Genomic DNA, 24,287 nt, shown 5'->3' on the forward strand with positions numbered 1-24,287 from the left:
CTGTTCTTACACACATTATTATTCACATTAATAAAAAATAACACAAATAAAATACATTAAGTCGGGTGGGAGGGTGGGAAAACTTTACTGCACCAAAAGCGAACCTCGAATGACTATATCTTTAATATACAAAACCGCCAAAAGTATAGCACGAAATATTTGAAATGACCTTATTCAAATATTATGGTCAGTTCTAACTCAACCAATGAAAAACATTTAACCTATTATACGTGTAATTTTATAAACAAATACACGTGGTAATGTTTACATGTACATACCGGTGTACATAACTTTAACAAATATACTTAGTATTTATGTTCTAATTCATAACTTCAAGCGAACATAAATTATTTACAAAATAAACTCAACACCTTTGTATGGGATCAGCTCGCCTGACAGTGTGCAGCAAAGCTTCGAAAAATAAAGAAAGGGTAAAGAAAAAATAAACGAAAAAATACATTATTTAATTCCAATATTATTTGTTACAGATAGTCTATCCTTCAGAGACTCTTTAACATAACCGTCTTTGGCCGTGTCACTTTTCCACCGACCATGCTTTTTGAACAATCTATCCTCTACACCAGCCGCTGCAGCAGCCGATGCCCCTCCTGAACGGAGACTATGCAGTCCAAATTTTTTACTATCTAAGCCTATACTCTGTAAACTTGAAAGTAGTATTTCTCGAGCTCTCGTGTATGACAACGGACCTGTACTTCTAAGTTTATAAGAATTAGCAGACTTACAAAAATTAACGGATCTAAAAGCAAATTCATCAGAATTTGATGTAATACTAGCTAATTTGAGATATCGTTCTAGCATAGAGACAGGACAAGTTATAAGATTAGTTCTAGAAATAACCACATCCCTCCCTTCTCTGTAAATATCAGTTTTACTCTTCGCCAAGTATAAATTTGCATGTGTAGAATAAATCTTTATATCGATACCTCTCAAATTAACTAGTTCTGAAAACCTTAAAAAAACCTGCATAGCTTAATAAACACATACAAACAGTTGTTAAGTCTTTAAGATTACTATTAAAAGTACCATAAGTATAAACAATCTTTCGTAAAATGACTGGTGTCATAGGATCTTTCTTAGTGATAAAATGTCCCAATTTTCTCTGTGCTCCTTCGTTTACAAACGTTACTAATTCAGATGTACAAGGATTATTAAATCCAGCCAGTTTATGTGCCCAGCTAATGGCGTCTATTACTTCATTTATCTTGCTTGCCGATTTTGCATTCTGTGAAATGTGAATCAAATATAGAGAAACTGTATAATCAGATGAAGGTAATGGAGTAATATTATGTAGTTTAGTCCACTTACAGAAAGCATTAAAGGCATACTGGTACTTTTTACGAGTGTTCAGGGAACGTGAGCTCAAGCAGTACTCTGGTTATCTAGCTTTCAATGTAGAAAGTTCATCCGAAATATCTGAATTCTGTGTCCATCTACCAACTCGAAAAATATCTGAAAAATGTGCAATCGTGAAACAAACATTATAAAATGTCAAAGTATTAAAAACTTATATTCAAGTGAACCATGCCACTGTAAACATAACAGGACCTTGTTCAATATTTATTTGACCATGCCAGCTACAATGTTATATACATTAGTGCCGTGTTGAATACAACCATGCTTTCTACAATGTATATACACACTAGGGCCTTATCAACAACGACCTTGCATGCTACAATACACATTCATGTACTAGGGCCTCGTAACTTTAACCTTGCCAGCTAGAATACACATCCGTGTACTAGGACCTCGTCACTTTAACCTCGCTAGCTACAATACACGTTCGTGTACTAGGGCCTTGCAACTTTAACCTCGCCAGCTACAATACACATTAGTGCACTAGGGCCTTGTTATCTTAGTCGCATCTAACTTCACTGCCAATACTGGAGCAATAAATGGCTCAGTGCCAAAAATGGATTGTCTATTAGAACCACTGACAAAAATACCACTTGTATTTTTAAATTCAATAACATCAGATATGTAATTTCTGTAATTCATATTTTTATCAAAAATAAAAGGCCAATAGGTCGCAGATATCCATTTTGGTACAATTAAAGTACCTCTAGCTTTACAAGCAATTACATGTTTTATAGCTCTCAATACTAAGTAAATAGGTGGTACAATCCAATTGTTTTTACCAGACCAATTCTGAGTAAAACAGTCTACAGCTTCTGTATTTACATTCCAGAATAAAGAGTTAAATCTTTCTAATTTTGTGTTACGAGAACTAGCAAAACGATTGACTGTATAAGGACCCCAAAGGCCGTTAATAAAAGTATAGAACAATTCTGAGACTCCCCAGTCTTCATAATCAATGATTTTACTGATATAATCAGCTTTCGAATTTTTACCTCTCGAAATCCATTGTATGTTAATGGAGATTCCCTTTTGTAAACAAATAGAAAAAATGGAAATTGCTATATCTTGCAGTTTTTCTTTCATGCTTCCTGCTTGAACAATTCTGACACAATTTTGATTATCAGTTAGCCATTTTAAGGATTTTCCCGCAAATGCATGTTGATAAGACTTCAACGCCAATTCTATGGCCTTTAGTTCCCTCCACGTGGAACTCTCTAACATTTCAGTGGATTTCCACATAGTGTGAACATTTTTACTCTCCAACTCTACTGTACATGCTCCGGCAGCTATGCTGCTAGCATCAGAATATACCATTACATGTGACTGACTATATTGATTTAATGTTTTAAATTTTACATTAGCAATGTTATCAAGCCAGAACTTTAATTCTGATATCACAAAACTTTTACTTTCTAAAACTAAATAACTATCCCATGACATTCTACTTTCAATAGACATATAGCAATATCTAGTCATTATTCTAGTAATATTTCCGATCACAGGAGACATACTTATAATTCTACCCGTTACCTGGGCTAAATTTCTGGCAGACATATATGAAATTTCTCTGAAATCATTATGAATAGATTGAAATAATTCGTCAATTCTCCTTTGAGGAATGCATAAAGTGAAATTACATGAATCCCAAATGATTCCCAACCACTCCAACTTCTGTACAGGAGTAAAAACTGATTTTTCTTCGTTCAGAAGAAAACCCGCACTCAAAAGTGATTGTTTCACAAGTTCAGCATCTTTGATGCATTCATTATTTTCGTTATTCATACCAAATCCATCATCAAGATATAAAACTATTTTTATACCATTTTTTCTCCAATACTTGACCAATGGTCTGAGACATTTTGTAAATATGTAAGGACCCGTTGAAAGACCAAATGCTAAAACAGTGAAGCAATAAAATTTATCTTCCACGAAAAACCTAGATACGTGTGCTGCTGTGGACATATATCCAAATGAAAATAACCAGACTTTAAATCAAATTTATAAAGATAATCATTTTTCTGAAAGTATAGCACAGCTATTTTCCAATCTTCAAATTTTATCTTTTCCTTTTTCACCGATAAATTCAAAGTGCTCAAATCTAAAATTAGACGCCTTTTCCCAGACTGTTGAGTAGCTACACTGAGCGGATTGACAATGTAAGGTTGAAAAGGGACCTCAATGACGCAACCTGAAAGAACAAGTTCATTTACAGATTTGCTAACAAAATCATCATTCTTAAGAGCAGATTTGTTATTTTTCATGTACATGCTCGAAGGAGTATCAATAAATGGAATAAGATAACCATTTTTCAGTGTGTCTAAAATAAATGAATTAGCACCGATATGCTCCCAGTACTGAATACTTTTAGCTAACCTTCCCTTTACACCAGAGAAAATACCCGTGTTAGATTTGAAATTTTCAAAAAATCTTACTTGTCTAAGCAAAATCTCAATATTATGATTTAAACAATAATCACTATCAAATTCAGAAAATAAATATAAATACTTATCATTAACTAACTGTTCATTGTTAATTGTTCTGTTGTGTATTGTTGAAGTTGAACTGGTTGCGTTTGACAAGTGGACAGTTCTTCCTCCTCGAAAGGGCGGCGGGTTAACGTTCTGACGCTGATACTGATTGGAATAATAAGGATTAGAAGCAGTTTCAAGGGGAGCCGGTCTAGAAGTTGTCTTGTAGGGATTTGGGCGTCGGGATTTGTCTTTAGTCGAACGCATGGCTCTGGACTCCGCCTGGCGGATTTTCTTTTCATCTTCAGAGTCGGAAGCGATAACATTTGCTTCATACTCTCTGACAGTAGCCCAACCACCGGCTGAAGTATCTGCTATGCGTATCAGTTTGTTTCTGCCCTTAACCTTATCTATGAGGTCTATGATGATACGCGACACTTTGGTTTCTGAACGGGGAACAAAGCTATAAACCTTGTTTAACTCGGTAATAGTTTCCTCGTTAAATTTGTATTGTATTCTGTTGCCCTCGTGCTTGAATATAAGGGAAACCTCTTCCTTTAACTTTTTGGAAATTACGTCCTGTTCACGGACCAAATCTGATTTAAGATCTACAAGCTCAAAATATACTTTAAAAAGTTCAAAAGTATCAGCTAAATCACGGCGATCTTCTACTATGTGGTTGCTACTTTGTGATTTACCGGTTGAAATGTTTGAATGCTCAGTCTCACCTTCGGACATTGGACTTCCTTCTCTATTCTCAGACATACTTAGGTTAAGCACAAGCTTACAACTTTACTGCACCAAAAGCGAACCCTCGAATGACTATATCTTTAATATACAAAACCGCCAAAAGTATAGCACGAAATATTTGAAATGACCTTATTCAAATATTATGTTCAGTTCTAACTCGACCAATGAAAAACATTTAACCTATTATATACTTTCAAAACACGTGTAATTTTATAAACGAATACACGTGGTAATGTTTACATGTACATACCGGTGTACATAACTTTAATAAATATATTTCTCTAACTCTATGGAAATTTATCCCTTTCCGAACCCATTCTTTAAAAAAATTTAATCAACGTGTGGTTGCTGGTGATCTCAAAAGATCATTGGATGATTTTGAGGGTCATGAACTTTTTAGCTAACTGAATGAATCAAAATACGATAACAGGTGTTAATGAAATTGACAACTTCGTGCAATGTGAAAGGCCCTCGAAGGGGATTTTCGGTTAACAAAAAAAGAAAATGTTTTTCAATCATTAGAGAAACAGATTCTTACATAGTTACTCGTGGATTATCGGATTTATCCAATCTTGATAGTTAAATCCGATAATCCACTGGTATCAATGTAAGAATCTATATTTATTTCTCCTACCAGGACACTATTGGTTTACTAGAAAATGTTTCAGAGGTATTGACCTTATTTTGAATAAAACCCTCTGATCAGTGAGAGAAAAAGCAGTTTAAAATGGGATAAACGTTCATCCGACTCCCGATTTGAAAGAATGAATTGGCAATTGTCTAATGTACTAAATTAAATAAGCCGTGCTGTGTTTCTTAACAAACTATGTTTGTCTTCTAAAGTGAATGTGTTTCCTCTCTCATTAGAATAGCAAGTGCACAACTTCGTGTGCCGTAGAAGATGCTTTTTTTCAAAATTGTTTGAATTTTAGTTTACTCAGTTTTAAAATGTGACACGGACGACTCGGCAGCAGAAATGTCTTTTTGTGCAAGTGCAGAGATGCCTGTTATGTAATTTTTCATACTTAGTAATTTTAATGTGTGTATACGTTCTTTTGTTGTTTTGTCTGGTTTTTCTACTGGTAGGTTAAATATCATTTTCTTCGTGTATTTCAAGTAGGCATTACTTATTTCTCTTTGTAATGTTTTTTTCAAGTTTGGTCATTTGTTCTTGACTATTTTTGCTCTTTGTATGTCATTTAACTTTATGTGTCATAATTTTGAAGTTGTTATCAACCCAGGGCAGTTTTTTTTTCTGTTCAAGATTGTCTTCATGGGAATGTTTTTTTTATTGATGTAAGTAGTCTGTCAGTGAATGTTTTTCCAGATGTCATCAGTTGACGAACTATGGTAATGGTCTTTATTATCGTGTGTGAGTTTGTTCAAAAATCTATGTATGTCTGTTATTATGAAACCAGGAGTTCTGTTTCCTTTTGTGTTTTTTTTTTTAACTATCTGACAGTCTGTTCAAGTTAATGTTCTTCAATGAGATTAAGAAGTTGTTCATGATGCATGGGATATCCCAGTTTTTTTTATCAAGGTTAAAATCGCCATCAAGAATGATTGTTGATTTTGCATTTTGGTTGATACGATCTCGTGAGATTTTAAGTTGTTCTATAGATGTGTCTTTATCAGATGAAGGTTGATAGTAATTTTCAATAATTAACTTAAAGGCATTTGTCATGTTTATTTGTACCCATATGGATTTATAGTCTGTTTGTAGATCTCTGAGTTCTTCGTACAGTAAGTTTGTTGTTACTGCAATGAGTACACACCCATAGCTAAGATTGATGGTGCTTGGAGGTCGGTCTTTCCTGTATACAGTATAGTCTATCATTGGGAATCATTCAGATGCTAATATATCTTTATTGAGCCAGTTTTCAGTGCTTATGATGATGTCAATTTAGTAGATTTCTGCAATTTTTGTTGTTTACTTTAAATAAATTGAAAATTGATGTTCAATATTTTAAGAGGTGTTTCTTTTTTACAACAAGTCCGCTTGAATACCTGTTTTGTAGGTGTTAATGATGCTGCAGGTTGTAAATTTTCCACTCATTAGTCTTCTAGGAGTCCAAGCATTTGCAGTTTAGGGATGACATGCCTTGTCTTAGCAAATACTGTGGGTCGTTTACTGTAACACCAGATACACCTGGGTCATATTTCAAAGCTACAATAAGTAATTCCAACACAAGGATTAAAGATATTAAAGATAAGGGGACAAGGGGTAACCTTTCCATCTCCCTTACCAAAGTTGAACATGCTGATAACTTGCCAGTATGTGTAACTGTACTGGTAATGTCTGTATAAATTTGTTTAACCTTTTTACATAGTATGGGGCCAAACCAATAAAAATCTAAAAGTTTTTTTTCAATAATGCACCTGTCGAAGGCCTTTTCAAAGTCAACCAGTAATAATAATCCTGGAATACCATTTTCTTTTAATTTATCTATCAAATCTACAATAAATAAAACGTTCACCAAATTGAATGTATCTTCCAATTAAGATACTTGTTTGTCTGACTTATAATATTTTGCAGAAAAAGATTTCAATCTATTTGCTATACAAGCAGATGCTAATTTATAGTCAACACAAAGTAAAGTAATTGGACGCCAATTTATGATGAAATGCTTTTGCTTTTTCTTCCTTTGGTAGACATACTATAAGCCCTTGTCGCTGCCTTATTGAGAATTTTCTTTTTTCAAGCCTCAGTTTCAGGCTATCGACAAGTTGAAATTGAATGTCTTTTTTTTATATAGATTTCTGCAGAAAAAAAAATTATCAATGCCTGGTGATTTTAATTTTTCTTATTTTTATGGGCAATAATTGTATTTCTTTAAGGTAGTTTGACTCTCACATGGGTCTCTTTTCTGCCAGGTTTAGTAAGAAGGTTTCATATTTATGCATGTAGCCGATTGTCCTCATTTCTCCCCTTTAATTTGCCATTTTCCATTAATTTCTTAAATTTTTAAGATCTGGTTCAGCCTTTTCAATATCGAATCTGATTTCATCTGTTTATTTTAAACAAAGAGTTTGTTTAATTTTTCTAACTTTTCAAAAAGCATATTCTCTATCTTGTCTTTTTTCTCTTCTTTGAAGAGCAGAAAATGGCTGTGAACTTATTTTAATCCAAACAAGTTCCCAAAGAAGTTGATTATCAAATTGGTGCATCAAGGTTTATAAGATCCTCTTTTTAGTTCAAATCATATTCAGATGTTAGCTTTATAAATTCATGCTTGACTGTTTTAATATAATCAATTCTCTTCAATAAATTTGTGTTTAATTTCCCGGTTATCTGATTAATAAATCTTAGAAACGTTTACGTCCTAACTTCAATTATAATTCGAATTGCAATTTGCGTCATATTTGCTTTACTGTCCTAACGACGTTAACATTTAATAAGTATTAACAAAAGCGTATTTATAATGCGAATTGGATAATTCGAATAGCGAATTCAATTCGTATTCGATTCGAATTCGTTTCGAATTAAATGTACGTGTAAACAAGGCATCAGCTCAATCTTCTCTGGTGAGTGATCAGATTTATAGCTAGTCCAAAAATCTGATGTTACAACAATCGGCTCTTTGTCAGAGGAAACACAAAAATAATCAAGACGTCCTTGTTTTTCATGATAGAATTTAATGTGGACCAATAAAAGATCATGTATTATCTCATCTGCCTACATACAGTTGAATATGATACAAAATATGACTCTTGGGTGAAAAATACCACTTCTCCGTTATAAGGTCTCTTGTTGGTCTATTTTAACTGTCATTTCCGCATTATTTCAATTTTTTATGCAAATAAATCAAAATTTAGGGTAACTTTCACACATCTATGCAAGAAATGTGATAATGTTACGAATTTACGGTTTTAGAATGTTATAATATTTCTACAGTTATGTATTTTCCAATTTATCTATGATTTTACCCATTAGATCTTTTTATCGTTGAAAACGGCATCGAAAATCATCCCTTTATCTTGATTGCAATAACACGCTTTATTGGGTAGTTATTAAGTTCAAGCTGTCTCAACCGTCCAAGGGCTGTATAGCCAGTCAATGTCGTTAAAAACTTCCATTTGCTGTTCAAGTTATCATTTGTACCGTAGACAGCAGACAGTGAACACCGAAAAGGTTGGAAAGGAAGTAGTTTACAGCGGACAGCAGGTTTAGTTTGAGTGAAGTGAAGTGCTTGGGACCTGCGGGCAGAATATAGAAAGGCTGAGACTGTTGGTTAGGTACAGATTGTCTAAACAGGGCTGGTGCTAAAGTTTTGCGTCTCACATCTCTCACTATTGCAGTGAGTGTTTGCTGACATACCATGCCTTAATGCTACCCTGTTGTTCCAACAGTTATATAGACATGTTTTTAATAAAGTTTAATACGAAAGTTTATATAGTTCAAATTTGTTTCATACATTAGTATTACTAAGTAACATTCATTTTAGTTTCAGCCCAGTTCCGTTCCTCATAGTTTCAAACCTGTTTTATACATTTAGGTTTCAGCCTAGTTCCAAACATTTGGTTTAAAACTGTTTCAATTTACCAGGTTCGGGGTTAAGCTAATAGGTGTTGAAATTCGTGTTATATTTGGTAGTGATAGCGTAAACTGTTTGACTTTAAAATTTTTGAATTGCTTTTCAAATCCCAGGAAACTGGTACGAACCCGATGATAACCATTATTAAAACGTCCCCGCCGGTTACACGTTACACTAATAAATGAGTATGTAAAGCATTCCAGCTCAATGATATATTTATATAAAAGTCTAATGACTTTGTAAAGGAACCAATAAGTCCTTAAATAAAACTTAAACTGACACCATGCCTCAGAGAATGACAAAAATGCTGTCTTTTTAGTGAATACTTTGTTGTAACTGTTTCAAAACATAAATTGCAAGCTCACAGGAGCATGTGCAGCTTTCCATATAGGTGTAAAACAACTGTTTTCCCCTAGTAGTGTTTGTTAAATTTGCACTTTTAAAAAACAAATTGTGCAGAATTTATGATTTCTTTGTTTCGAAAAAATTAATACTTGTCATGAGTAGAAGCGTTGTTGGGTCAAAGGCGTGGGGGTGGAAAGGGGGTGGGGGCTGTTTGCTGGTCAAATTGAGGTCGTAGTAACGTCGCTGTGGGATCGTAACGCAAACACAATTGTTTATTTCTTCATTCTAGGGCCCTATCTCTACCTACCCAGAAAAAAATTCTATTTGTTGAAATAAAAAAAAGAAAAGGCAGACCAAAATATTTTTAAATGTGGCCTAGTAAATAAATAATCCATAAAATCTTTTGCAAAATGTTGAGTGGAAATTTACATTGATACCTGTTAACCGGAAACTTATATGAACTGGAAGTAGTCATTTTACATTATTTAATGGTAAAGTACCTAGAAACTATATATGTTTTGAAACGGGAATACATTTGAGACCGGAAGAGACATTTTATGTAATTTTCTAAAATGTAAAAACAATAAGCGATGCATGCAGTTGCATGCAGTTGTATCATTGCCTAAATTGTAACCATGCCACAGCCAGAAATGTGTAAAAATAAATGGACGATTATTCAATTTGTTCTTCTATCGGCAAGTTTGTTTCAAACACTCAAAATTTCCATCTAAAGATAGTCTTTGAATCATACTGATTGATTCCATAGACCAAATCTAGTAACGGTCTAAAGGTTTGCAACACATTTCTACGATTTGTAATTTTTGTTTTAGCTATTTTTTAAACATAACGTGTCAATATTTACGTGAATAATTTATTTCTTAACATTATATTGTAGGAAAATGAAAACAAAAGTGGCACCATTACAGGAAAGCAACAGAGAAGAAGAGGATATTAATTAATATACCAGGGATGTTTACGATGTTTATTTCCAGAGCTAAATACGACTTTTTTGTAAAGCATTATCTCATCTCAATAGCTACACTTTTAGGACATGGAGATTGCTCATCAGTTTTCCAGATGATTTAAGATTTATTTAAGATTGAAGATTGAAGTATTCATATGTTTTGTAACAATAATTTGGTTTTTGGTCCATCCACACCAAGAGGCACAGAGTCTTTGATTTTACACACAGTTTTGAATTTTAAAGCAGCCAAAGCAACTAATTTATAATACGAGCAGACATGAATATGTGCATAGTTTAAATACTGACTGACTTTAAAAACGCAACACTCATTTTGTAGATATTTTTTTTACCAAATCATGTTTGATCCTCATACAACTAATATTCATGCTTGTCATACTTCTTTCTCTTTCGATATACCTGTCGTTATTGAACATACCGGATTATTGAGATCGCAAGAATTTCAGAAAGCGAAATAACGAACCAATTAAATATTTTTCATTTTATTTTCTTTGTGAAACAGTTCTTTCGATCCTTGGCCACACTTAAATCAGTTAAAAAATGTTGCATCTCCATATTGTCAAGACTTAGGAATAAAAAAACGGAATGAACCCATTAGAATACTGCAAGCAAGAAAACGTGAACGTGCTGCAACCAGACAATGATTTGACATCAGAAACTCGTCTAACTGTCCTTCCAACAATGATACAGGAAGACGGGATTTGTTGAAGACCATCAATGACCAGATCAACAAGTAGTGACAATGCAACGTCAATAGAACTTGATTATGCAACGTTTTTTTGCGAGACAGGTATAAGGCCGCAACGTCAATTGCTAATCAAATTGTTGAATGCCATTTTTGTACAGATTTATGCCATAAATTTTTCCCATTAATTGAACTACCAGAAAAACATTTAAAACCTTAAAGTTTCAACCGCATAATTGCCCCAAAAAATGGATGGAACAACGGCACAATCAAAAGGTGCAAAACAGAACCCACAACGTGCCGAACAGAATTGATTGACCTTTCTAGCAATAATTTTGGCGTTTGTTACATGCAGTCATTGCTTTTGACGGTGACACGTTCATTAGTAAGGGGAAACCCAGGGTTTTAATATATACAACAATATTTGAAAATTGAAAATGACGTAATCAATTCAACTTTCGAACTGGCATTTTTTGTTAAACATTGAAGTAATGAAAGAACTTTCTGTTCATAAGTTTGTTTACAAAAAAAATGCATATTTAAAAAAGGGAATTACAAAGAATAAACTAGTGTTGCGTTTCTAAAGTCGGTCAGTATTTTTATATTAATTTTACGATCTAGACTATTTAGTCGATGCATCTACACGTACACACTAGATAAACAGTTATTTTAAATTATTTACAATTTTATTACAGCAACCTTTTTTATAATTAAAGCAGAAATCAATTTCACAATCATCAGATCAAATAAATTTACCATTAGTTAAATAGGTTTAACTAAACGTAAATAGGATGAGATATTTTTGAATTATATCATTTTTTTTTTACAGCAGTCGTTTTGCGTTAACATATTTTACTATTATATAACAGATTCACAACAATTTAAAAAAGAAGATGTGATATGATTGCCAATGATACAACTCTCCACAATTGACAAAAATGACACAGAAATTAACAACTATAGGTCACCGTACGGCCTTCAACAATGAGCAAAATCCATATTTATATACAAAAAAAATGAACGAAAAACAAATATGTAACACATAAATAACAACAGCCACTGAATTACAGGCTCCTGACTTGGGACAGGCAGATACATAGAAAATGTGCGGGGTTAATTATGTGAGCGGGATCCCCACCCTCATCCTAACCTGGGATTGTTGTGTAACAGTACAATATAAGAATGAACTATAAAATTCATTTTAAAATGGCTTAACTCATCAGATGGATAAAAATACAAATACTAAAAATACAAGTGGATACATGTTATTGACTCGTTTATCTTTTGTTTATTTTCCATGTGAATGTTAAAGACCTCATTTAAACAAAATTGTATATACTAGTATATAAGGGACAGACACCCAGAACAAATTTATTTCATGTATATGGGAAATGCATAAAATGAAACTTTACACACAACTGCCTATCTTAAGCGTAAAAAAATCAAAACTGTTCCTCTCTGATGAGTGTCTTCCTTAAGGTAGATGGGGTGTCTAAATTATAATCCAAAGATTTTTTTTAATAATTTGCTAAAATGTAGTTTATATAATGCTTTAAAAAAATGGGTCACGGGGCTTATTTTCACGCTACACGCAGTTCAAAATTGACAGATTGTGTATAGATTATGCATGGAAAACCCAATTTTCTGCAATAAAGCGTAAACTACACCATAGAATTTCGAGATAACATATGAGAAGATAGCTTTAATAGCATGCTTTCAGTTAAGAAAAAGAAAAAATGGGGTCACCGCACCCGTTTTCTTGCTACATTATAAAATAGGTAAATTCCTAACACATTCTATTGTAAAATTACCTTATTCTGAATTATCTGCCCTTGCATTTGAGTTGCCTCCCCTTAAGTGGCAAAGTTGGAAAAAAAATTATTAAACAAAAGTTTTCTGTTTTTTGTAAAATACAACCATAAATATGATAAAACGTGTCATTTTCTATATTGAAATGAAAGTTCTTACACCTGAATTATCTACTACTAAAAAAATTTGCACATTTTATTAAAGAAATAGACCTTGTTTTCTTGTATTACCAAATCCAAAATGGAGGAAGACAACCTATCTACCTTAATATGTGTATTTTGTATATTAAATGAAATTCTATGAGAAAGGAACGTTCATTTATATAGTAGGAAGTAAAAGCTTTGCATAAAATATGAATTTAAGTCTTCAGATTTTTTAATTCGTTGTTATTGCCTTTGAAATAGCTGTCACTGACTTCGAGTACTGTCGGATTATTTTGTGTCTTTTTTGTTGTGTTGTTAGGGATTAAATACCCTGCCACGATTTGATTTTTTCTATCGATTTATGAGTTTTGAACATCGGTATACTACTGTTGCCTTTATTTATGTCCAGTCCAATATTTTGGCACATTTGATCACTTTATGGTAAAAGCATGAAACTTTGCACATTGTTAGATATGATGCTAAAAAGCATTGGTGGTTATGGAGCCATCTAAAAAAAATCCATAATGGCCGCCAAACACAAAATGGCCGCCAATCGTCAAGAGACTTATTCAAGATATTGGTATAATTAATCACTCTACAGTAAAAGCATACAAATTTGAAAAGTGGTAGTTATGATGCTTATAAACATATTTGGAAATGGACCCATCTTTAAAAAATCCAAAATGGCTGAATCAGCCTGACCAAACATTTTTTTTCCAAAGAAAGCATTTACTTGGGTAAGGATTTTCATAAATGTCCACATATACTAAAATGTTCATTATTACCATAACTTACACTGTAGAAGGTGTCATGCCTTTACTTTTAAGAGGTCAATTATACCAATGTATTGGAATTAGACACTTGACTTCTGGGCGGCTATTTTAAAATGCCGACCATAAAGAATTAAAATGGCTTCAGATTTAAAAGTGTTCATTAGCATCATTACTAACAATGTGCAAAGTTTCATGTTTTACACCTAAGAGGTCGATATATTGAACTTATAAAGTCTTATTAGCAATAGTGCATGTTTGAATAATTCGTATTTCATAAACAGGAAATTTACAGAAAAGGGAACATAATCATCAATGATAATTTATGTCAGCAAACATGTGCTGACTACTTTAATAGGGACAAAATATTCGTTCTAGTGGTTGTAAAAACACACCAAAGATAGCAGGCTTAATTTAATAACGGTGATGTAAGTTTCGTTCAAAAACAGTTGGTGTGACTAAATCAAATAAAAAATTGAAATAGCATAATGAACCGAATTTCCCAAAAGTTATGTCAAATACGAATAAGGTAATATACACCTCTTGATAAAATAAAATTGTTTTTATTATGTATTCCTCTTATGAACAGCAAATACAATTATGTCAGCATAAAAAAGCTGGCTACAAGTCTGGTAATATAAATTTCGGAGACCAATCCAACCGTCACATGGAAGATCATAAACCCCGAATGTGTGCTTATATGGGAATGATGATCCACTGTAAGACTAGAAAAAAGTAATCATGTAGAGGATTTCGTCAAACTTACACTATCTGTTTCTTACGACAGAGTGTTAGGCCTGGCTTCTTCGAAGGCAACTGAGACTTATTGTCGTAGTTATTTCCAGAAAGGTATTGTTTGCCCTTCCCATCTACTACAAAATATATTAACTTCGTCTGATGCAGACAACATTGATCATAATCCAAGCAGTATACTATTAGAAGATTCATTTCATGATACCAGTATGTCTTTATAACATCATATTTGGAAGGACGTTGAAGCAGTTTTGTTAAGTTTTACCAAAGAGATAATCGAATCTCCACCAGTTGTATTAAGATTCAGATATATCAGTGGAAAGAGAGCTATCAGTTGATTTGTGTTCATTCCCACGGGGAACTAGAAAGGTTCACACATCAGTGGATAATTCAAGTGTCAAAAGAATCTCTACATTTTAAATTATGGTATGTTATCCTGCGATTTGAATTGACAGTATTAGTATTTGTAAGGTCTATATATGTGATGCTACCTTCTTTGTATATTTAAAAGCTCTCGCGAAAATTATCCCTTGGTTCTTTGCTTTGAATCACACCAACTATTCACGATGGTGCCAATTCATTAACACGATATGCTTCATTTATCGACATCGAATCAAGAAATTCATAGAGCATTCCTTGACTGAAATTGTGTGGTTAAACAGACAGAGAAGAAATTTTCTGGTATGGCTATTGACCAAGCCCACGACGAAAATAGAGCGTGTTAAAACAGATGGTCGTGCTGTTGGATTAAAGCAAAATCCAGGAGCACTTGGTAGATGAATGTTTGGATAGGTTGGAAAATAATCATGAAAATATTAAAACAGTTTTAGTGTGTTTTCCTGTCTTGTTGGTATATGTACAACCTGTTCAAGATTATCATCATTCATGATATCAAAAATGTTATGTTGTGTATTTGTAAATTTACAATTTGGTTTCAGTTCTTGTTTGACCCAGTCATATTTAGGGAGGTTGAAGTCTCCAAGTAGCCAGATATTACTGTGTGTTGCAAATTACATTTATATATAATAATTACAATGATTATTAAAAACATTTGAAATAAAATTAAAAGCAAAAACACAAACACAAATAAAACCAGAGACGATATGTCTCTGGTAACCAAACAATACAACAAGTACCCTCTATAACTGTAGGATATTCAACAAGAACCTTCTATACAAATAGGACATTTATCGTAGTAGCATTAAACAAATATGAATGCTCAAGTCATGCTTCGGTGATTCCCTATGTAATTAACCAATCCCCCTCCCCTGGATCTGCCTTTACTGACCATGTAGCTAGCCTAGCTGCTATCTTGACTTTTATCTATTTAGCAGGTAGGCTTGCTACTTGGTCAGAAGCAAAGGCAGATCCAGGGGAGGGGGATTGGTTGAGTACATAGGGAATCACCGAAGCATGACTGGAGCATTCATATTTGTTGAATGCTACTACGATAAATATCCTATTGGTATAGAAGGTTCTTGTTGAATGTCATTCAGTTATAGAGGGTACTTGTTGAATATCCTACAGTTATAGAGGGTACTTGTTGTATTGTTTGGTTACCAGAGACATATTGTTTAAGGTTTTACATATGTTTTTGCTTTTAATTTTATTGCAAATGTTTTTAATAATCATTGTAATTATTGTAATTATTGTATGTAGATATAATTTTTAACACACAGTAATATCTGGCTACTTGGAGACTTCAACCTCCCTAAATATGACTGGGTCAAACAAGAACTGAAACCAAATTGTAAATTTACAAATACATAAAATAACTTTTTTGATATCATGAATGATGATAATCTTGAACAAGACAGGAAAACACACTAGATCTGTTTTACCTAAACCAGCCTTCACTCGTACAAAACATAAAAACACTACTTCATATCATGGTACTTTTGTAAGGTTAAACATATTTATTAATAGTTGATTGGGAAATAATTTATTGCAACTTATATTAATCCCTTTCCACTTTGGTACTTTTGTTGTCAAAGTAAATACAAATTTCGTGATGAACCATGGAGTTTTTATACGGGACGTATTGTCCATTCGTCCATCGTCAGCATGTCGGACAAAAACTCAAAAACGCAACGCTGTAACCAATTTACATGAAACTTCGGTGAATTGTCTATTGAGGTATCATCCCTTTCGAATTGATAGAAATTACTGATTTTACGTTACCGAGTTATGGGATTTTATTTAACATTATAGAGTTTCTTAAGAGCCTGTGTCACTCACCTTAGTCTATTTGCTGCAGTGCATGTCAAACAAAGGGCACTCTTCAACATTAAAGACAAGAATATAATTCAGGGAAAAGTTATCTGTTTTGGTGATAGTGACTTTTTGTAGATCTTATTTTACTGAAAATTATTGCTGTTTATAGTTATCTCTATCTATAATGAATTGGTCAAGTAGTTTCAGACGAGAAGATTTTTGTTAAAGTTACGTTTTTGACATTGAGAAATTATTTATATGTGTCATAACGAGTGGGAATAGATATCGCTTTTTATCAACTCGAGTTATTCAATTTCAATATAATAATAAACGAGCCTATGGCGAGTTTATTATTGCTATTTGAATTAAATAACGAGAGTTGATATCAAGCGATATTCCATTCTCACAAGTTATTAAACCTAGTAGTTGTCTTAACTGTCAGTTACGGCCAACACTCTCATTGCTTAAAACTAAAAATTTCGAGCATCTTTGTTCTAGCATTTTGCACAATAAATGTACATCATCGTAACCTTTGAAGGTCATCAATGACCCAACACGAATACCCAGTGAAAATGCCGTAACATCGTCTTATGATGATGTATAAGGTGTCAGACCACCAATTAAAATTCCCTATCTGTTCTACCAACTTTTGCAATTTTCGCAGCTTTCTAAACATGCTAAATATCATACCCTTAGTTCAGCTTTCTAGAAACCAGGTATATCCTGATATGTACATATATCATATTTCTACATGCCAATACCCTTAAAGACTTCAAAGAAAAAAACTGACCTTCGAATAGAGGTACTCCAAAAGTAACCCCTGTTTTTTTCGAAATCTTTAATTAGTATACCGTGGAGCGCAATAATCCTCAAATTTTAATTCTAACTCATAGACAAGTAAATTTTGGGTCGAAATGGTCTAAATATATATATTTCTCTTTCACCAAAAGTTTGATTTTTGAAAATTTGTTGGTCCTTGTTTAAGGACATCGAAAGCACTATCTTGGGTCAGAGTGGGGCAACTTTTACGTTCTACAGTGGATGGGGTAATTGGTGGTGTGACACCAGCAGATAAAATTAACGCAGATTTTCGTATTTTCGAATTACACTCTGTGTATTGATGATACGAGAAATTCATGCAAGAAATAGATAATAAGACACAACCATGCATAAGAGAAATGAACTTTGAAAACGTGACAGGTGTATCGTGCGACCATGGCGCAGCTGTTTATTAAAAAACGGAGTACGAAACCTCAGTACTGGACAGCAAAGAAAAATCAGAAAGAATGCTATGTAATAAAACACATTCTACTGATGGAGGCCTGACCCCCGCCCCAACACAAAAAAAAAACATGAATGAAAAAAAAAACATAACACAGAAACACTTAATCCGCCCGATTTTTATTCCAATTGACAAAAACATTTAAATTAGATTTTATACTTAATAAACAATGAAATGAATATTAGCTCATCAGGAATATAAATATCTGTATATGTACGTCTCAATCCAAAATATTTATGCGTATATTATATTGTTGACATCACGAATATGTACTGTACATGAAAGTTATAAAATATGACAAACAGCAAAATATATACAAATGAACGAATGTTTATAACATGTAAGTGTTAGAACACCATTATCAAACTGACGAATGCATTGGTTCATGCCTTGAAAAGTACTTAATTTGAAACTTTGATTATTGTTTTTAATCGTAAATACACTGACACATAGCATTTTTAACTATAGGCAATTTGTATAATCACTCGAAAAAAATTGGACACACTCAAAAAACCATGACTGCTCTCGAAAAAACCCGAACATAAACAAATGAATTTAGTCTCAAAATGTCGTTTTCAATGCAAAAACAAGAATTTTTGTAAAGTGTCTGTATTTCTAAGGATATATAAATTCCATGCATTCCTTCAACATTATCAGTGTTATGTGTATAACAATGGCTTTATTCTATATTTTGGAATTGAAGCATTTTAAGGCTTATTTTAACTTTTTTTAACGAAAAATAATGTCGGGTTTGTAATATCTTTCTGTGTTAAATACAATCATACATAATATAACTTTGTATATTAAACACAAGAAGCGTCTATATCAAGTCTTGTTAGAGATGACGTCTGTTTGCTTACATTTCAAGTTGATCATATTCACTCGAAAAAAGTGGTCACACTCGAAAAAGCCCAATCAAATCACTCGAAAACCCACGATCCTAGCCGGACACTATACCTACCGTGAAAAACTTTAACCTGAAACTCTCACTTTCATTTTCTATGTTCAGTGGACCGTGAAATTGGGCTCAAAAGTCTTATTTGGCTTTAAAATCAGAAAGAGCATATCATAAGCAACAAGTGTACTAAGTTTAAAGTTGATTGGACTTCAGCTTCATCAAAAACTACCTTGACCAAAAACATTAACCTGAATCGGGAAAGACGGACGGACGGACGCACGGAAGGACGCACGGACGGACGCACGGACGCACGCACAGACCAGAAAAAATAATGCGCCTCTATTATCGTAGGTGGGGCATAAAAATAAGTCAAAACAAAAAAAGCAGACTGGGACAAAATACGCACAGAAGTAAAAAAAATCCAAAATTAATACTTTTCTCTAACACTTACTAATAACACCATGCACAGAAGAAAAGTGGACACTTTCCCCATTTCGAAATTCCATTCTCAATCAGTTTACTGATCAATAACAAAATACAAGAAATAACAGACAAAACTATTCAATCTTAAATAATGAAACAAAAACAAGATATTCCTAGGATAACACCAAAAATAAAGAGACTAATAAGAAAAAGAGACAGAATACATAAGAAAATAAAGGCAACAAAAACAGAATAAATCGGATACTATTAAAAAGTACCGATCCTTAAAACACCAAGTTCAACAAAAAACTTCTTAAACATCATATTGGAACTACATAGAAAACATTATAATTGAAGACAGCAAACTGAAAGGTAGTAAACCAAGCAAGCAATTTTGGTCATTCATAAAAAAAAAAACAGAAGTGAAAACACGGGTGTATCACCACTAAAGGTAAATGGTATTGCAAAATCAAACCCTCAAGATCAGGCTGAAGCACTTAACCATCAGTTTCACTCAGCATTTACCACACCTAAACCTTTGAATTGTCTCATATTTGTGAACTAAAATCATTTAAACCAACAACACATAAATTTGAAATGAAGCAAATAAACATCACCCTAGAAGGAACATCTAAATTACTAAAAAAAAAATAAACCCATCAAAAGCAATTGGTCCTGACAATATATCAACTCATTTTTTAAAAGAAGTTCATCATGAAATCTCACCAATAATATTTGACTTGTTTAACTCATCAGTAAATACAGACACAATACCAAACGACTGGAGAGAGGCCATGGTTACACCAGTTTTCAAAAAGGGAGCAAAATCTAAACCTGAAAACTATAGGCCCATCTCTCTAACCTGTATTCTAAGTAAATCACTAGAACACATAATTGTATCATCCATAATGAAACATCTAGACATTCATGATTTACAAGACCCACTGCAGCATGGTTTTAGATAAAAAATTAGCTGTGAAACACAACTTCTACTATTTACACAGCAAATACTTGATTATATTGCAAAACGGTAAACAAACTGTCGTAGTTGTCATGGACTTTTCAAAAGCGTTTAATAAAGTGGACCATCAAAGACTTATCCTTAACTGAAACGCATGGGAATTAATAACAAAACAACAGATTGAATAGAGGCATGGTTATCACATTGATCCCAAAAGGTGGTGGTTGACAGTCACACATCAAATAGTTGTCCTGTATTGTCAGGCGTTCCTAAAGACTAGAGTTCTCGGTCCATATCTGTTCTTAATTTACATATAAATGACATGCCAGACAACCTCAAATGTAATGTTCGCCTCTTTGCAGATGACACTATTGTGTATTTAACAATTTCATCATTAAATGACTGTCACACCATTCAATCAGACCTACATAAATTGGAACAATGGGAGCAAGAATAAATGGCGTATGTCCTTTTACCCAGACAAATGTGAAATCATCCACATATTAACAAGGAAACATAAACCAATCATCTATAAATACACACTACATGATCATATTTCAAAATCAACAGACAAAGCAAAAATAACGCCAAGATATAATAATAACGCCGGATCTGACATGGACTTCTCATATAAATAACATCACAAATAAAGCAAATGTATTACTAAGAATTATTAAAAGAAACGTCAAAACAAACAGCATAAAAACAAAAGAATTGGCTTACAAACCATACGTGAGACCAAAAATAGAACACTGTAGTGTCGTCTGGGACCCCTGGCAGAAACAACAAATACATAAAATTGAAATGGTTCAGAGAAGATCTGCCAGGTATACACTTAACCAATACAGCTATCAAAGCAGCCATGCTTAAACATCTAAGATGGCCAACACTACAATAGTTTCCATCCCAGTCAATATATACCTAGTAACACCATCTAAAGAACATAAATTTATACAGCCATCCTCTCCAACAAACTTATCGTTTACATTCATTTTTTCCCAGAACAATAAGCTAAGGTTGTGGAATTCCTTACCATACCAAGTAGCCTGTATCCAATACTTAGAAGCACTTAAGTCTTGTGCAAAACCACACATACATGTATTGCTAAACCAAATCATATCTTTTATCTACATGCCAAGTAATCCTAGCTAAAAAATCAGGTGGACCTCCTACGGCACCCGTTTAAGAATTGAATGCTCTTTTTTTGTAAATTTATTGGGGTGTAAAAGCGTTGACCGAAGTACATTTTGTATGAAGCGCGGAAGTGCTTCATACTAAAAATGTGCGCACGGTCAACGCTTTTACACCCCTATTAAGTTACAAAAACAGGCATTCAATACTTATAATTACATTTTTACCCATAGGATCATGAACACACGCCTTTTATCAAGTTTTTATTTCATTTACCTGTGCACTTTATTGTGGGACCTCGTGTCATCGTGAATGAAAAGTTGCAGTGTGTAATGCAATTGAGTAAGGAATATCACGAGATTGCTAGTTAGCCAATCAGAATAACGTATTATAATGAAACATACATCTAAATTAATGTAATTATTAGTAGATACAGATTTAATTTCATTCAACAAATTAATTTATGACCTTTATGTATATACGTCTCGCTAAGAACACGACCATATACCACAGTGTTCCAGCTAGGATTTCAAGATGATCACTAATGACCCATCCGATAAACGGATTACCTATAACAACAGATTATGACACCAGTTGTAACCGTTGATAAGCTTGTGGTCGTAAACAAAGTCAACTTTTCCCCAGGTAAAATTTAGTAATTAGCGTATCATATCAAATATATACGAACAAATCAATATGCAATCGATCTTCAAAAAAGGCAGGACGCCCTGGAAACTGTAAAAAAAAAAAAGGGGCACAGGGCGCCACTCGGAAAAGGGCGGGCGCCGCGCCCTCTGAAAACGGCCTAGCTGGAACACTGTACCAAATGGTCAATATTAATCATCCATGTAATTTGCTCTATGGGATATTTGCAGAATTTCAACGGAGGCAATTTCTTGGCATGGTTAAGTTTTGTATTTAGTTCGGAAAGTTTTAATTTTATTTCAGGTCAAATTGTCTCGCGCTAGGTTGTGGCGTCACGTGACGAGGCTTTATAATAGCGAAAACTAAATATATTTCTTTCTTTTTAGATGGAGAAATATATTTCTTTCTTTTTAGGTGGAGACGTTAGACAGACAACATGTATATAACGAGGGAATATACACACGATGTATATTTCTTTAGTCATTGTAGGAAATTGACGTTTCGATCACAGTTCACCAGCAGTGCATGCTTTTGATTTACTTTATCCTGTGTAACTTTAAAACACGATCATTGATTATTTTCTTACAATGTACATTTCTAAATAGCAGCTTGTAACACAAATTTTAATATAATATAGGAGCAGACATTTTATTGTAGGATTTCATTGAGATTAACGGACCTAGAGAGCGATTTTTACGGCATTGCAATTTCTTTTCTCTACGGAAATTCTTGGAAGGTGGCTGCACAACGTTGTTTTGCGAAGTTTTAATACATGTATGCCCTGCTGACTGCAAAATGTTAGGTCTATTGGACTTGTAGTTTCAGAGTATATCAGATAACTTGCAAGCATGTGTTTTTTTTTTCAGAAGAATTCTATGTAAATACAAATTGAATATTAAAGAGAAAAAAAAACGGAGTTGTCATTCTTCTCCGTTGAAAGGATAGATATCACACAGCTTCATTCAACAGTGATAAGTGGAGGGTAAAAACAAATAGGGGAGACAAAAAGAGGTCCCAGGGGAAGACATTTTTTAAAATAAAAACGGTACATACAAATGGTTAAAAACGCCGTTTTACAATATGAATCAATTGCTTAAAAAAAAGCATGAAACATGATTGATTGCTTAATGTGTGTGTGTTTGTTTGTTTGTTTGTTTGTTTCTTTCTTTCTGCAAGGGGTTCATATTATTGTGTTACCCATGCCAGACACATGTATACTAAATATGTCTCTGCCCATGCCAAGAAATCCTAGCCGCTAAAAATTCCGGTGGACCTCGGCTACGGCACCCATTAGTAGAGTATACAGATTTAATTTCATTCAACAAATTAATTTATGACCTTTATGTACGTCTCGCTAAGAACACGACCATATACCAAATGGTCAATATTAATCATCCATGTAATTTGCTCTATGGGATATTTGCAGAATTTCAACGGAGGCAATTGGCCTTGGCATGATCAGTAACATATGTTAGATATATACTAGTGTTCCCGGCAGGCATGATTTGAATGGTTTTACACTAGTAATTTTGGGGCCCTTTATAGCTTGTTGTTCGGTGTGAGCCAAGGCTCCGTGTTGAAGGCCGTACTTTAACCTATAATGGTTTACTTTTAAATTGTTATTTGGATGGAGAGTTGTCTCATTGGCACTCACACCACATCTTCCTATATCTATCATGATATATACAAAAAACAAAACAAAAAGGGTTTCGGAATTATTGTAAATATATTTAGATTTTAATTTGTTTCCCTAGTATGTGCCTTCTTGTAATCAGAGACATATATACACATATATGTGTATATATGTCTCTGTTGTAATCTTCAACATATTGAAGTTAAGAAGTATTATGTCGATGAAATTATTTAGGTCAGCTTTGGGCGATGTATTTTTATGATTTAGCAATACAAACTACTGTACATCCTCATGATATCATGAAAATATGCCGAATGATAATCCTGGACTAAATTTTAAAAATAATTGTGACCTCGGTTCCTTCATCGAAGTTTATTAGGATTACGTAAATTTGTAATATATATCTTAAGTTAAAGTTATGTAGATCTATATGTCGTATTATTATTAAAGTTTTACTTGGATTCGGGACCAACGAACATGTTT

At 33.4% G+C, this 24,287-nt stretch overlaps 1 protein-coding gene across 3 annotated transcripts in view; it reads left to right on the forward strand.

The window, feature by feature from the left end:
• LOC134725374 (serine-rich adhesin for platelets-like) overlaps nucleotides 1–14,399 on the forward strand; it is a 151,774-nt gene extending 137,375 nt beyond the window's left edge. For all 3 annotated transcript variants that reach the window (XM_063589143.1, XM_063589151.1, XM_063589169.1), the window contains one exon: nucleotides 10,371–14,399. In XM_063589143.1, coding sequence (XP_063445213.1) covers nucleotides 10,371–10,434 — 64 coding nt within the window. In that variant the 3' untranslated portion in view covers nucleotides 10,435–14,399. The remainder of the gene's footprint in view (nucleotides 1–10,370) is intronic.
• Nucleotides 14,400–24,287: the final 9,888 nt, after the last annotated feature.

The sequence above is a fragment of the Mytilus trossulus genome, chromosome 1 (assembly GCF_036588685.1).
Source record: "Mytilus trossulus isolate FHL-02 chromosome 1, PNRI_Mtr1.1.1.hap1, whole genome shotgun sequence".
Taxonomy (NCBI): Eukaryota; Metazoa; Mollusca; class Bivalvia; order Mytilida; family Mytilidae; genus Mytilus; species Mytilus trossulus.